A 14,821-nucleotide genomic window follows, 5' to 3' on the forward strand; every position below is an offset into this window, starting at 1 on the left:
AAGACAAACATGGTGAAAACCAAGCATTTCTTTAGGAAGATTGCTGGGGATTCACAGGGGAAAAACTCTTTAAGTGAGGGATAAAGAATTGCTGTGGACTTTGCTCCTGCACTTTATCTTAATTTGTATGGATCTTGCCCATGTACTACTTGGGCAGCCCTTGCTTGTGCCTGGTAGTCTTGCAGATGCCTACAGAAAATCAAACTGCACACGGTGCTGCAGGGCTCCTCGCCCCACCTGCTCATCCAGAGCCCAGCAGTGAGCCAAGGCACAACTGTGCCACCACAGTGACACAGGGGCCTCAAGGCACCATCTGTGACTTACTGAAGGGCCCCTTGTCCCCAAGAAGGGCAGTGTGGTGCTCACAAGGGTGTAGGAGAAGCCATGGGCATGGACGTGCAGAGCCACTGAGAGCCACAGGTACTGCTCCTTCCCACCCGATGGGGATGACTGTGCTGACCTCCTGAGCTGTTGTTGGTGCTTTTCCGGCCTGGCTGCCAGCCTGGAAAACAAAGTTCCCAACCAAAGCAAGAGCAAGTGGGGAGGAACACGGAGCCCTGACATTCCTGCCTGCCTCCAGCAATGTTTCCAGAGCAATAGGGCTGCAGAGGCTGAGCCTGCTGAACTCCCAGATGAATAGAAGCAATGGGCATGCTACTGCAGCATCATAATGCCCTTCAGCAAAGGAATTAGAGCTCAGCCATAGTGCAGCAAATCTCCCCAGTTGAAATCCCTTCCTCAGTCCTGGTAGTACAACTACCAAAGAACAGCAACTTCCCTCTCTGTGAGGCTCTTTTAGACCCAGGCTTTATACCCTGCAAGCAGAAGATGGGATTTTACCAAGGGGGATTTTCTTGAAGCTGGAGGACTGAAGAGTACTACAGCTCACCAAGCCCAGCCAGGAAAGGATGGAGCAGCGGGTGATCTGCCAAAGCTTCCTACAGCTGCATCCACTGGCACTAAGGTAACAGCGTCCATTTTGCTCTGGTTTAACATGCTCAGCTCTGTTTCTAGAGTCACTCCCTTGACCTAGGGGATGACTAAGGTCAATCTGAGGGCAATAACTGCCTTAGATGAAGGCAAAACCTGCTGAGGGATCAGGAAGTATGACACCTGAGGGCATGGCAGGTGTAGGGAAGCCCATCCGCTATTACAGCCAGGGACAGGGAGCAGTGGCAGGATGAGCAGCAGTCACCCTTGCAGAAGCTGGAGGATCAGCCACCTTTCCAGTCCCTCTTTGTGCCCCAGCACCAGCTGCCAGGCCCTGCTTCCCTGCACACCACGGCACTGAGTGTGTGTCATGCCGTGCAGCCTTGAAAACACAGGGCAGGTGCCAATCTGGACTGGGGAACAGCTGCCTCTTTGGCTTTGCTTGGACAGTCTGTGTGATGTCTGCAGCCCCAGCTGGATCACAGTGCAGAACACCCCAGGCCCTGAATGCAGCACTGCTGTGCCCATGGGCCTCAGCCTTGCACTGCAGAGGTCAGTTGAGGTACCTACCAGCAGGACTTTCCCTCAACACCAAGGAGGGAATAATATTTTCAAAGTTGGTAAGGCTTGGAGAATTAATTCCTATATGCAACTAAAATATTTCTAGACAGTGGCAGATTTAACACATCAGGAAAAGAGATCTGAAGGCCCCTAAGAGTTTACTAGAGAAATTACTCATCTGCATAGTAATATCTTCCTAGACTTCACTATCAAAAGCTTTATTTATGGCCAGAAGAATAAGTATTTTATAATCTCATTAAAAACAAAGTACCCTGGATGCATCATGTTTTCAAGTATTGGCCTCAGCAGTATCTTGTGAATGAGAGGAGCTCTGGTTTATTTTCATTTGTATGAAGTGCCCATCTTTACCTGTCTTCTCTACCCACCTTGAGCTGTCTTCCTCTTACTCTCACCAGCTGTCTCATTGTGAGGGTGGATGCTGGAAGAAGTGGAGGACCAGAGCAGAAGATAAACAAACTGCACAGGATATTTCCAAAATGAATGAGGTTCACAGCTGATTGCTCTAAATGCAGATTTCTGTTTCAACAGGTGCTGAAGGCTAAGAGTGGTGTCCTGAAAGAGAGCTCATGTTTTGCTTCCATTAATTTAATGTTATTTGGACTTTTGAATCAATTCTTCCCTCACCTTCCCAGCCACTTACAGAAGAAGGGACCTCCTAACCCCTCAGCAGGATGAACGAGACCAAGGGAGCTTTTGATAGCCCAGAACTTTGGAGCCCAGGTTGCACGCAGAGCAGCACCTCCCTGACCAGTCTGGCACCACCCTTTGCATTTGGACAGCAGGCTATGGACACAGCCCTGAATGTAATCCTTATCGTGGTCCTCCTGGTCATCATGGTGTCTCTGGGATGTACAATGGAGATAGCCAAGATCACAACTCACCTCAGGAGACCTAAAGGTGTGGCAATAGCCATATTGGCTCAGTACAGCATCATGCCCTTGACAGCATTCATATTGGGCAAGCTCTTCCAGCTGGGCACCCCAGAATCCCTGGCCATCCTCATCTGTGGCTGCTGCCCAGGGGGAAACCTCTCCAACATCTTTAGCCTGGCACTGAGAGGGGACATGAACCTCAGGTAAGGAAAGCTATGTACGTGTCCATTGTCCAGGCTAATCTAGTTATATGGCTGGTTCAGAAACTAATTTAATCAACATTAGGAGGCCCTGAGAAGCTGGACAAAGACTGAAATACTAAATCCAAAACATTTTTAAAGCACCCATATTGCTCAAAAAGTTCATTTGTCCCTGTTTTACAATGGCACTTTGTACCTTGCTCTGAATCATTGGCATGCTGTTGTTGATAACATAGGTGCAGGAACACGTTTTCATCTCCACGTAGCAGTACATAGAGCATATATATATATATATGCTGTGTCTATACATGCAGTTCTGTGTGCACTGATCATGCTGCCTGAAGAGGCTGCATCAGTGAGAAATGTTGAACTAGCAGAACACCACTCTCCAACAAACCCTAGCGATAAGCAAGATACAGCACAAAAATACAAAGTATTACTTTTTCTCTCAGTAGTGAATTTCTGAAATGTGAACTGTACCCTTGTCATGGGTATGTATGTACCCTTTCTCAGCATGAAACTTGAGTCATCTTCTCCCTTCTCATCACATCCTTCTACAATCTGACAGTGATGTTGTAGAGATCTCAGAGACAAGTTGGGAAAAAGCAAGGTTAAGTCTTCTATTAAAATCATCTGTCCAGGCAAGTAATCAGATTAGCATATTCCATTTTTAAAAAGAGTTGTTCTTCCACTGAGGGGTCGTTTCTTCATCTCAGTGTTGTAATGACCGCATGTTCCATGGTCCTGGCAATTGGATTGATGCCACTGCTTCTGTACCTGTACTCGGGAGGACTGTCTGAGGGTGATTTGGAGGGCAAGGTACCTTACAAAGGAATAATCACCTTCCTGGTGCTGATGCTAATCCCCTGTGCCACTGGCATCATCTTGAATGAGAAGAAACCACAGTACACTGGCTTTATCACCAAGGTAAGTATCCTGTGCTAGTTGCCTTTCAATCAAGGGCCTTGAGGAAGTTCTCAAAAATAGAATCACGGACATATTAACTTCTCTAAGACATGGCACAAATCAATGAAAGGGTTGAGGACAGAGCTCAAGACAAGCACTTCCCCGCTTTAATTGTTAAAAAAGTTGCCCGAGAAGAAGTAATTCATCTTTTCCAGGCAAACACTTTGTAGCCAACTTCCTACATTCCCCTTTTGCTTCAGTTTTAACTTAGGAAGTTTTTTGCTACATCAGCACTAATGAACATCACAGGCACTGCCCCCAACTACTACTGCTACAAAAGCAGAACCCAGATAAAAACCAACCAACCAAACAATAGCCACCCCAAAACAGATTAAAACCAATCCACTGTTCTCTAGCACGAGGCAAAAATCAAATCACAAAATTGCTGCTTAATTCGTTGAGATACCTATCCAACAGAAGCCACTGTATCACCAAGTGCCCACTTAGGGCCTGGAATCACATCCCTGCCTCCTTTACACATCAGGCATTTAAACAGCAAAACAGAAATCCAGACAACCAGATACACCATTGTCTAACTCAAGAACTCTGCTAGGCTCTAACTGTGAGTAAAGTGGTTTCCTCAGCACCTGCTTGGGGTAGACTAAAGCCACAAAGGGATCTGGACAGAGACAAGTAGCAATGCCTGAGAAACAAGCAGCTTGTGCAGAGAGAGCAGACATTTTGCACATAGACTAGAAAGGTATTTGGTTATTTAAGGTCTCTCTTGGTACTAGCCCAGGATGGTCTCTTGTTGATTACTGATAACAAGTATGTAAATGAAAGGCACTTATGCCCTCTGTGTACTTCACGTGATGGACAGAGAACTGGGTACAGCGGCTTCTAACAGCTGAGGCAAATTTTGCTGGGGATTTCTCTCTTGTCAATCACTTTTACTTCAGGCAGGGATGGTTATGCTTCTACTGTCATCTGCTGCTGTAATTGCTCTATCTGTGGCCCATATGGGAAGCTGTATCATGGTTGTCTTGTCACCACCTCTCCTGGGAACTTCTGCCTTAATGCCCCTTACTGGACTCCTGCTGGGCTACGCTGTCTCTGCAGCCTTCAAGCTTGATGACCGGTATGTTCTTCCACACCTCCCTCCCCTCTCTCTCTCATCAGGAACAGAGAGATTTGGCAGCTCTGCTTTGTGGAGCAATGGTGAAAATGTGAATTTCAGGAATATACTTCAGTAGAACATTGATCTCATTCACCCAAAATAGGATCTAGGAATACAACCAGACAGTACAAGCTGGTCCCAAGCCAGTGACTCCACAGCTTGAGTGGAAAGAGAAATTACTTTAACCTCTGCTTGGCTTAGCTGAGAGGGGAGGAATAGCTAAGCAGGTGTCTTTGGCACAGGCACCTGATCACCATGGAAGGTTCACTGAACAAGTAGATGGATGGTTTTGCTTAAGGCCACAAGTGACCTGCTAAACATATTACCACCCTGTGCTCTTGGTAACGAAGCTGGGGGAAAAAAATAGTTCCAAGAAAAAACCCAAATGCAAAACAACTGAGAAATACCAACAGAGCTCAAACCCCAAGTGACATGATTATTCCCCAGCTGGTTACTACCTCAAATCAGTCAGTGCATTCTCCGCTACAGCCCCAGGAATTTAGAATGAAAACCTGACATATAAAACCTGCTCCTCCTTGTCCTACATAAACCAGATAGGAATCCTCCTAGACTTTAAACCTTCATATGTCGGACTCTTGCCACTTCAGATTACTTCTCTGCAGGAAGCTGCAGAGTCCAGAGCAGGACACAAGGCCTCCCACGCCATTATGAACAAAGTTCACATTTGTAACATGATCTGTCTCTGCCCATTGCCAATGGAGCAGGAGGCAAAACCTTCTGGGACTGCAGTGCCGTTCCTGACAGAGCAGCTTTTAGCCACAAGAAGTGCACCAGCAAGGTAGGCAGGGCTCTGTTTCAGTTGCTTGGAAGCAATTTAAATCTGTAATCTATTTTACTCCTTCAGGTGCAGACGGACAGTGTGCATGGAAACTGGCTGCCAGAACGTACAGCTTGGCTTAGCTATCCTCAAGGTTGCCTTTGCCCCAGAGATCATTGGCCCCCTGTACTTCTTCCCATTGCTCTACTTGCTGTTCCAGCTTGGAGAAGGATTTCTGCTCATCCTGGCCTTTCGGATCCATGACAGAATAAAGCAAGCCAATGGCAAGTACAGCTTTGCTCCTTTAGTTCTTATACTTTCCATTGCTAAGCCATGCATGCTTACAATGCAACAACCAATGCATCACTGCTTTATAAAGGCAGAATCCAGTTGCTCTTTAACTAGAGATTACATACCCAGCACATTAAATTCAAATCAGAGTCAAAAATTCTGAGGTAACTGAACACCTTAGAAATTCCATTGACTTCTTGCATGAGCAGGATGTTTCACACAGCTACATACTATCAAAACTACCACTGCTCAGGTTTTCACAGTCTGGTGCTTTAGGCTACAGTGAATACCCTGTGAAAAGTCATGACTGGCACTAAGCACTTGCAAAGAACAGAGGTGTTTGCGTGTGGCTAAAACTACACAAAAACATTACATATTCTTTGATGCAACGAATCCCAGGCTTTGCTTCAAGCTGTTAAGTGATTCCCTGAGAGGACAGAACTGCCAAATACTGCAGCCAAAGGAACAAAACATTTGGATCTTTTGCTAGAAAAGTACATTAAAAATACATAAAGAGATTGAAAATTCATTTTAAAAGATATACAATATTGGTACAGATGTGAAATAGACTCGTCTCCAACTCCAGGAGGTCCTTAATTCCAAGCTCAGGTGACTGCACAGATGGGTGAATGAGATCCTCCACCCACCATCCCTCTGATGCTGCCAGTACTTTTCTCCACTGCCTGGAGAGAGATGCAGTGGAGTAGCTGCTACAGAGCTGCTTCAGCATCACTTCACCACATCTTACAGCTATGCAGGAGGGCAACTTAATGGGGGGGAAAACACACTCACTTGGATCCTTGGGTGTGTTCAGAGCAAAGCAGTTGATACTGGAAACAGACGTGCAAGTGCTGGCAAGACTGTAACAAAAAAGTGGTATTCCAGCCTCCGGGTCATAATTGACTGGAAGCAAAATGGCTTCAGTCTTTCAGCAGGAATCCTAAGTTCCTTCCTCTTGTTTTAAATTACCCAGTATTTCCAGCTGTAGTTATCACAATCTTTCCCTAACCTGGTTTCAGAATTGCCTATTGTCACATTTTTCTCTTTCTTCAGATGCAGCAAAAATTATCTGTGCAGGAGTGGACACATTTAGAGCTCAAGAAATGAAATCAGTGTTAAGACATTGCAGAAACAGTGGAAAACCAGGAAAACAATATATGGATTCTGCAGCAGTTGCTCTCACAACCCTCCAAGCTCCACCTTCTGCAGCCAGCTCATAGGTCTCCAGCTGTTCTGTCAAACCTATGGAAATGCTCCCCTCACAGCAGCCACCGAGCCATCTGCACCCACGGTTATTCCCAGAGACTTTGCTCCAGACTAAGCCTCACTCTGTCAGACCAGAGAGGAGACTTTCAGTGACTTCAAAGTCATTGTGACAACCCTTTAGGACAGCTGAAAAACATTCCAGTGACTGTCCCAGTTTTACCTGTAAGTAAATCACTGCCTTTCTTAATTTCACTTACCTGTAACTGTCCTGCTGGCACGTAATGGAAGCAGATCCTGACAATATCACTGCAGATTAATTTAATTCCTTTAACAGACCCAGAATGAGTTGTGAAGTTTCTCCATGCAGAAGCCAGTGAGATCAAATGCACAGCCAAGCAAGCCCATGGGCTGTTGGTTTCTCCCATCCTCCAACAGGTACTATGTGGTACCACTGATTCCCCAGAGCAGAGGCCACACAAATCATGATCATGGCTACAAACTGCCTTTGTATGCGGAGTTTGGGCCCAGCAAGCTGTACCTCCAACACCAGATGAACCTTAAACATGCCTTCTTTTGTAGCAGTCACTGAACTCAACACCACACCTGTTCTAGACACCACCTAGGTATGGTCACACTACACACACAGTACCAGAAAAGACTGGCATCAACATCTCCCACGTCCAGACTATGCCTTGTAACCCAAAGGAGTTCATCTTAATTAAGAATAAACTGGTTTGTACCAAGAACCTACAATAAATAAACAGCATCATTTCTTATGCCAGGAATCAACATAAGCCTCCACACTGCAAAGCCTGGGAATTGAACAGGAAGCTCATCATTTCAAGAGCCAGCTCCCCAGGGATAATGCAGGCACCTGCTCATGCTGCTTGCACAGCAAGTGGTGTGGTCTAAAAACACAATTTGGAACAACTATTTACGGAGCAGATAATACTTCACATTTAACCTGAAAGAAGTCCGCGATCCCTTTCATCCCATCCAAGTGCTTTCAGCTACTTGGGCTCCAGTGGAAGCCAAGTCCCACTTGGACACAGATGCCCATCATCATCCAAGTTAGGATGACCGACTCAAGATCTCTACACAGCTGTCCTTCCAACCCTGATGAGTGTGAATGCTATCTTCACCCCTGCACGTTAGAGCCCTCTTACTAGACACCTCTTGGGATGAACATCTGCACCACTAAGGCTCTGAGAATGAAGCCTCCCATTCCCCAAAGCTGAGTGGTAACAACCCAGTTAACTGTGGATCCTACCCCCTTCCCAGGCCTGCTCTCGAGTGCCACCTCAACAGACAGACCCACACAGTACAAGAGCTCCTCCTCCTTCCTGAGCCTGGTACCCCAGAACTCAGCAGCAGCAGGGAGAAAGAGCAGCAGGGCTGCAGAGGCCAAACACCCAACCTCCTGGCTCCTAGAGGAACCACCTTGCACTTCCCACGATCTATCCAAATCTGAGCCTAGGCTACAATGATCTTTTTAAAGGTTTCTACAGATTACTAGAATAGCTTTGTAAAGCACTTTATAAGAAAACACTTTATTTAAAAAATTAATTCTTAAGTTCTTGTGGGGGAGGGCTCAAGAAATACAAGGACTGCAGAGAACTGCTGCAACTGGAAGGCACAAGCACTAAAACATAGACCCTCATGGTACTACTACTGCATTACTCCCACCCACTGACTTAAAAATCCCTCTTCCCCCAGAATGAGAACTAATGCTCACAAAAATGGTTTATGGACACTTCAGTGTTCTCATAAAAACATGCAAATACACTAAGGAAGAATGCTGACTACATGTCTTTAACACTCCACACTTATTATCCCAAGTCATTAAAAGCTAAATGACTCATCCACTCCACTTTTTGCTATGAACTATGACAGCCTGATTATCCATGTTCTTATTTCAGAACACAGAGACATCCAAGGACATCACACAACGTATTTAGAAGGATGCTAATTCTCATCCCTGTCCAAAACAGTTATCACTTTGGCACAGCTCCACCTTTAGGAAACATTTTAACACAGTCACAATCACTTTATTAACAACAAGAAACAAACTAGAAGCAGAAATGTTTCTTTATACTTTATTTGAACTATTTCATTCTTAGGTATCAAGAAATAAGAGTGCTTTTTAGAATATTATTACCACAGGGCAGTGAAATGGGCATTTTCTTAGTGTAGTGCAAGTCTTATTAAATGAAAATATTTTAAAATAAAGTTTTATTACCAGTACCGATCAGCACTTAATCTGCTGACCTATAGCTGAAACAATGTCTCAAAAGCACAAAAAAATACCCTCTGAAATAAAGCTTTATGTACAGCACATATAGAGCTCTCTTAGAAGTCTAAAACTATTAGTCTGAGACATCAATGCTTTTAGTTGCTATTCACAGTTGAATATACTGAGAATTAAGTGTTCCGATGACTTTAGAGTACAAAAAAATTTGTCTGGTTTAGTTATAAAGAGCTCTGCCAATATACACAAACTATACACTTCAGACATTCACAAAAAATGTGAGCAAGAAAAGGGTTATCAAAAACATTTAATACAATTAGTCAATAACCCTTCCCACCATGGTCCACATCTACAAAGTTCCCCTTTCCCTCCCCTCTCCCCATCCAAACCCTTTCCCACAGAAAGTCACATACTTACCACAAGTTTTAGCAAGTATGGTTTAAAAAAGGGCCCTCAGGGCAAGTTATTTATAGTTCAGTTGCCACTATCAACAGATCTGGACCTCGATCTAGACCTCTGCCGGTCTACGGATGAGGGAGATTTGGATCTGCTGGAAGAAGCCCGTTTCTGGCTCTTGCTGGGCAGCGGAGATCTGCTGACCGACCGCGACTTGCTGCGGCTCCTGCTGCGCGACCGGCTGTAGGACTTGCGGCTGCGGGAGCGAGAGCGGCTGCGCGAGCCCGAGGAGCTCCTGCTGCGTGACCGCGACCTGCTCCGGGACCTGCTGAGGAGCCAACGGGGAGCGCCGCTCAGCGCCAGCCACGCAACCCCCCGGCCCCAGCCACGCACTCCGCAGCCCTCCGGCCTGGCTGCCTGCCCGCTGACTCCAAAGGTGCTCACTGAATGTTTAAGCATTATTAAGAGTAGAAATCCGTACCTGTGCCTTTTGCTGCCTTCAATTAGTTTAATTTTCCTTCCATTAATTTCTTTACCAGAAAGCTTTTCGATAGCATTCTTTAAATCACTGTAAGAGGCAAATTCAACCACCCTATGAAAAAAAAAAAAAAAAACACAAACAAAGCTCACTATTACAGGTTGTAGTTACCAATAAAAGCAAAATTTACAGTAGGAAAAAACCAACCAAACAAAACCCCAAAACCTACAGTGCCCAGTGTAATTATCCTTTGTCATCGCTGAAGCATGAAAAATTCCCCTCCCCAAACATTTCCTATGTACATTTTCAAAGGGTAGCTAAATTAAGCCATGAACAGCTGCTGACACTGAAAGTAGCCAGCTTCCCTCCCCAAACATTACGCATACAGGTTAATCTACAGCTTTCAAGAGATCACTTGACAGGCTTACCCTTCATTTAACTTAGGTCTGTGTGCATCTGCAAAGGTTACTTCCCCGGCTTGCCTCATGAAGTCTTTGAGATCCTAACACAAGACCACTTTTGTTACGCAAAGAAGTGAAATGAACATTTATTCATACAAAAGTAGCTTAAAGCAAACAAAAGAAACTTATGACTACTGAAAGAGAAGTTGTTAGATAAATCACAAACATGGCAACTGCCACACTTGTAATCAAAATTGCATTATCTGTATCATGATCTGTATCAGGGCACGAAATAAATGAGAAAAGCATATTGCTTTAAGCAAAATGCTAATAAAAGGGTCTTAATATTAAGGTAAGTATTAGTCTAAAATGATTTTATAGTTTAAGTAGCAAAGAGAAAGAAAGAGAGAGAAAAAAGAAATAAAAAGCACATTTTTATATCAACTGAATTGACTTTGAAATGCTACCCATATATTTTTTGGACTATTTCAGTCTCCATTTACATTACAAGTCTTATACGAATACAAAATTACATTTACATAACACCAATTATTTTGTGCCCCATATGTCATTAAAAATATAGTTTACTTTACCTTTATAAACATTTCCCTAGGCTAGCCAAGCAGCAAACTGCATTAAGCGACCGGAGATACCGTCATGACATATGCCCGACTGGCTCTTCGCCACCCACTTGCCGAACACTACCCAGTCGATGGAAGCCATTAATCGCACTGCCCTCCCTATCAGGAGACTATGGATGGATCCATTCTCTATGCTTGATGGCACCAAGGACCACTTTACTGCGATCAGGATTCCAACGACCACCTAATTTCCAATCTTTCAACTCTTTTCGACCAGGACCTCGTTATTCGGAAGCGTTACAGGAAGAACAGCTCTCAACTTAGGAATCAGATCTCGTTAACGCTCTGGGACCGCTGCAATGTGGCACTTTAAGGAGTGCATCGATTACGTCTAGACCGGCAAACACAGATCTAGAGGTGGCCAAGTGACATTGTAGGAGCTGACTGGAAAGTCAACCAGGCCCGACCAAGAGTGACCAAGACAGAACGATTAGGATAACCCACAGGCACTCCTCGTCATAAGGCCAACGACACAGATAGGCTGGCAAATAAAGGGTTTAATATGTGGTTAAAATGGATTTTAAAAACAAGAAAAAAAATAAATATATATCCTCAAACATATAAATGTATTATTATTATGAATTAACATTAACTAGCTTTCATTTAAAATATTTAAGTTACGTTACTAAAAATCATATTAATCACATAAACATTTTAATAAATTAGGTTTTAATTTAATTAATTGTTCTCCAAAATAATTACATTACATTACATACCCATTAAATGAAGTCAAAATAGATAATCATGTTTCAACAAACCTGCCAGCTGACACGGGAAGACAAATTTTCCACTATGAGGCGATTTTCTGTTCTTAGAGGTGGGGCGTTTCTGTTTTGAAACAAACAATTCTGAGTTCTATCAGTAAATACAATATAACCATGTTAATATTAACGAGTGCTGTAAGAGCTAGTATCAGCATATCATCATTAGTACTATAACCTAAGCTATGTAATGGCCTGTGCAATCTAGGGCAGGCATTAAGTACTTAAGGGAGGAAGCGTAAGGATGACAGGCATATCTGAGAAGTTCTGTAATCTTCACTATCCTGCTGCCACAACAAATGACTTCAAAGGCAAATAACACCTTTTAATAGCTCATTGCAGCTCACATTCTCTGGGCTGAGCCCAAACCATTCTTTTTTTAAGCTGCACTGGCTCAAAGCTGCACTTACCTCCTGTCACTGCGCGGGCGGCGGCTACTGAACCGGTCAGAGTACCTCCCTCTGCCTCTGCCTCTCGAGCGTGCTCTGGCATGCTCAATGGTCACCCTGTGAAGAGAAACACATAACAAAACACGTGTTTTTATATATTTCTTTTTTGATACACAGTTGTAATTCTCAGGACAAAGACAAAGCAAACAAAACCAAAATAGTTTGACCAATACTGATAACACAATTCAAACTGAAATTTACTTTTACAAATTGACTTATACAACCCTTATCCCCCCCCAAGGTTGTATAGCCATGAAATAAGGCACCTCACCTTTCACTGCAAAGTTCTTTTCCATCCAATTCATAAACAGCATCATCTGCATCCCTCGGATCCTCAAACTCCTGCACAACCAAGCAATAAAACCAAGCAATTACATTCCAATGAACGAGCAGATGCTGATTAGCTACGTGGCGTGTCTTGGTGAGCACGTTCATGATTTTCTTTCGAAAGAGCTTCATAAACCTCAAACGCGAGCGAGCACCAAGGGAGTGGGGAAGGGAGAGAGGGCGCACTCACCACGAAGCCGAAGCCCCTCTTCAGGTCGATGTCGCGGATGCGGCCGTACCCCTTGAAAAACCTCTCCACATCCTTCTCCCTGGCGGCCGGGTTCAGCCTCCCGATGAAGACGCGGCAGCCGCTCATGGCTGTGTTTGCGCGGCCCTGCTGCGGGGACAGGCGCGTCAGGCCCGCCGGTGACTCAGCACCGCCCGCCGCCGCTGCCGCACTGCGCCAGCTGGCCCCGCCCCCGCCCAGGGCCAATGGGAATGCGGCGGGCGGACACCGCCTCACCCCCGCCCAATAGGAGCCGGCGCTCGGCCTCCTGCCCCGCCCAGCTGCCTCTCCGCCCAGCTAGCCCCGCCCGCCCAGCTGAAGAAGAAAAGCAAACGCCATCGTTCTACCACAAAATGGCGGCTGTGCCGCACCCGCCTTCGGCACAGACCCTGCCGCTCCGAGCGGAACGGAGCGCCGACAACGCCGGCCGGGGGTCCGCGGGCCGGCCGGGCACACAGCACAAGCGTCCCGAACCGCACACGCCCCGCTTCCCCCGCGCTCCGCTCTGCGGGGAAGCACCCGGAGCTTTTACGAACCTGGGCTGTGGGTCTCGGAGCAGGCCGAGCCGGACGGTTGCGCGGTGCGGCGCGGCAGACGATCGGCGGATCGGTCGGGCGGATACGTCCTCCCCGGGCGACAGACGGCTCCGAGTGCTGCGCAACACCGGCGCTGCGCCGCGAAATGGAGGCGGCCCCGCGCCTCAGCGCCGCCCCGCGCGGCCATTGGCGGGGGCGGTGGCCACGCCCCTTCCCGGGGAATCCAGGTCAGGGCGGGGGGGCCGCGCCGGCGCCCTCAGGCGGAGCCATGTTGGGGCGGCAGCGGGGCGCCGGGGGCCTCGGCCGGGAGAGCTGTGCTGAGGGGTGAACGCAACCACCGGGGCTCTTTTACTCACCCGGTACACAACAGGCTAAAACCTGTGCCGCCCCCGTGGGCGGGCAAGCCTTGCTTCAGGCGTTTGTGGCTACTGATAAACCAAGAGCGAGGGGAGGAAAATATATAAGGAGCTTCTGATATGCTGAAATCCTCATTTGGAATCAAATGTCTAACGACAAGGGAGAGAGCTGAGCTTTGTCTCCATTTTACATAATTCTGCAGAATTTATCTGTTTGCCTTCTAGGTGGCTGCAGTAAAGGCAAGAGATTGTCCCAAGGGGTATTTGAAATGAAGAAGACACCTGGAAGTTGAAGATACACCCACTAGTTTTCCAGTACAGACAGAGGCTGCAGCTCTGTGACCCTCTTTGCCAGATTTGTGCACTGCTGGATCAGTTGACTTTGACAAAAAGCCAGCAGGCTTACAGCTGCACCAGGCTGCCTCTTTTGATGCATTTTGATAATTACAGTATGATCCTTTTAATAGCATTTTCCTGACTTGTCACCTGAAGTCCCACGCTGCCCTGAGTCCCAGCCCCTACCCCTTCCCTTTGGGGCCCATCTTTGTGACACCCAGGGGCTGTTATTAATGACCTCTATGGGATGAATTTCTCTTTTTCGTGCTTAGTCACCGACATCTGTTTCCCTGGAACAATACAGCACGTGATGGTGCTGACATCATAGCTTTATATGACTGCCCCCACAGTCACTCCTCAAACTGCAACAGCATGCAGAGTTCCAAAAATGGGAAAGTTATTTCTGCTGCATGCAGTGATGAGAAAGGCTACCATGTAGCTAAAGGTTTGGTAAGGGCACTGTCAGCATCACTCACTTCTTTCTTGCGTTCCAAAGATGCAGATTTCTGTCCTGGGCAGAGGCAGTGTCTGTGAGAAAAGCCAGGATGATGCACAGATGGGAAAATCTGCAATACAGGGAGGACTTTGAGCAAGGAAAGACAATGCTGGTGATTATCCCTGTGGATCATAATCTTTGCCTGCTGAGGAAGATAAATGTCAGGTGGCACATCTGAATGTAAGAGTGCTAATTTCATAGAGAGTTACAGTGCTTTAACAGGTGCCA

General features: G+C 46.1%; 2 protein-coding genes across 8 annotated transcripts; one reads left to right on the forward strand and one right to left on the reverse strand.

The window, feature by feature from the left end:
• Nucleotides 1-654: 654 nt before the first annotated feature.
• Nucleotides 655-9,269, forward strand: SLC10A1 (solute carrier family 10 member 1). Of its 4 annotated transcripts, XR_010028099.1 has the most exons (7): nucleotides 655-964; nucleotides 2,041-2,587; nucleotides 3,301-3,511; nucleotides 4,450-4,628; nucleotides 5,533-5,729; nucleotides 6,790-7,164; nucleotides 7,277-9,269. XR_010028099.1 is itself a non-coding variant. In XM_063159238.1 (6 exons), exons 2-6 carry the CDS (start codon nucleotides 2,184-2,186, stop codon nucleotides 6,954-6,956), a joined length of 1,158 nt encoding a protein of 385 aa, XP_063015308.1. In that variant the 5' UTR covers nucleotides 655-964; nucleotides 1,908-2,183; the 3' UTR covers nucleotides 6,957-9,269. The 4 variants fall into 4 exon arrangements, 3 of the variants coding, with proteins under 3 accessions (XP_063015308.1, XP_063015307.1, XP_063015309.1); XM_063159238.1 differs by having other exon boundaries at nucleotides 1,908-2,587; nucleotides 6,790-9,269; XM_063159237.1 differs by having other exon boundaries at nucleotides 6,790-9,269.
• SRSF5 (serine and arginine rich splicing factor 5) lies at nucleotides 9,025-13,554 on the reverse strand. 4 transcript variants are annotated; one of them, XM_063159242.1, is made up of 8 exons: nucleotides 13,406-13,554; nucleotides 12,834-12,977; nucleotides 12,588-12,658; nucleotides 12,278-12,373; nucleotides 11,865-11,934; nucleotides 10,493-10,566; nucleotides 10,068-10,178; nucleotides 9,025-9,911 (listed from the first exon to the last, which is right to left on the reverse strand). In XM_063159242.1, the coding sequence occupies exons 2-8, from the start codon at nucleotides 12,957-12,959 to the stop codon at nucleotides 9,665-9,667; spliced, it is 795 nt and encodes a 264-aa protein (XP_063015312.1). In that variant the 5' UTR covers nucleotides 12,960-12,977; nucleotides 13,406-13,554; the 3' UTR covers nucleotides 9,025-9,664. The 4 variants fall into 4 exon arrangements, 3 of the variants coding, with proteins under 3 accessions (XP_063015312.1, XP_063015310.1, XP_063015311.1); XM_063159240.1 differs by having other exon boundaries at nucleotides 9,025-9,914; XM_063159241.1 differs by having other exon boundaries at nucleotides 9,025-9,914; nucleotides 12,834-12,980; nucleotides 13,406-13,545.
• Between the last annotated feature and the right edge of the window lie 1,267 nt (nucleotides 13,555-14,821).

This window comes from Melospiza melodia, chromosome 6 (genome assembly GCF_035770615.1).
Source record: "Melospiza melodia melodia isolate bMelMel2 chromosome 6, bMelMel2.pri, whole genome shotgun sequence".
Lineage (NCBI taxonomy): Eukaryota > Metazoa > Chordata > Aves > Passeriformes > Passerellidae > Melospiza > Melospiza melodia.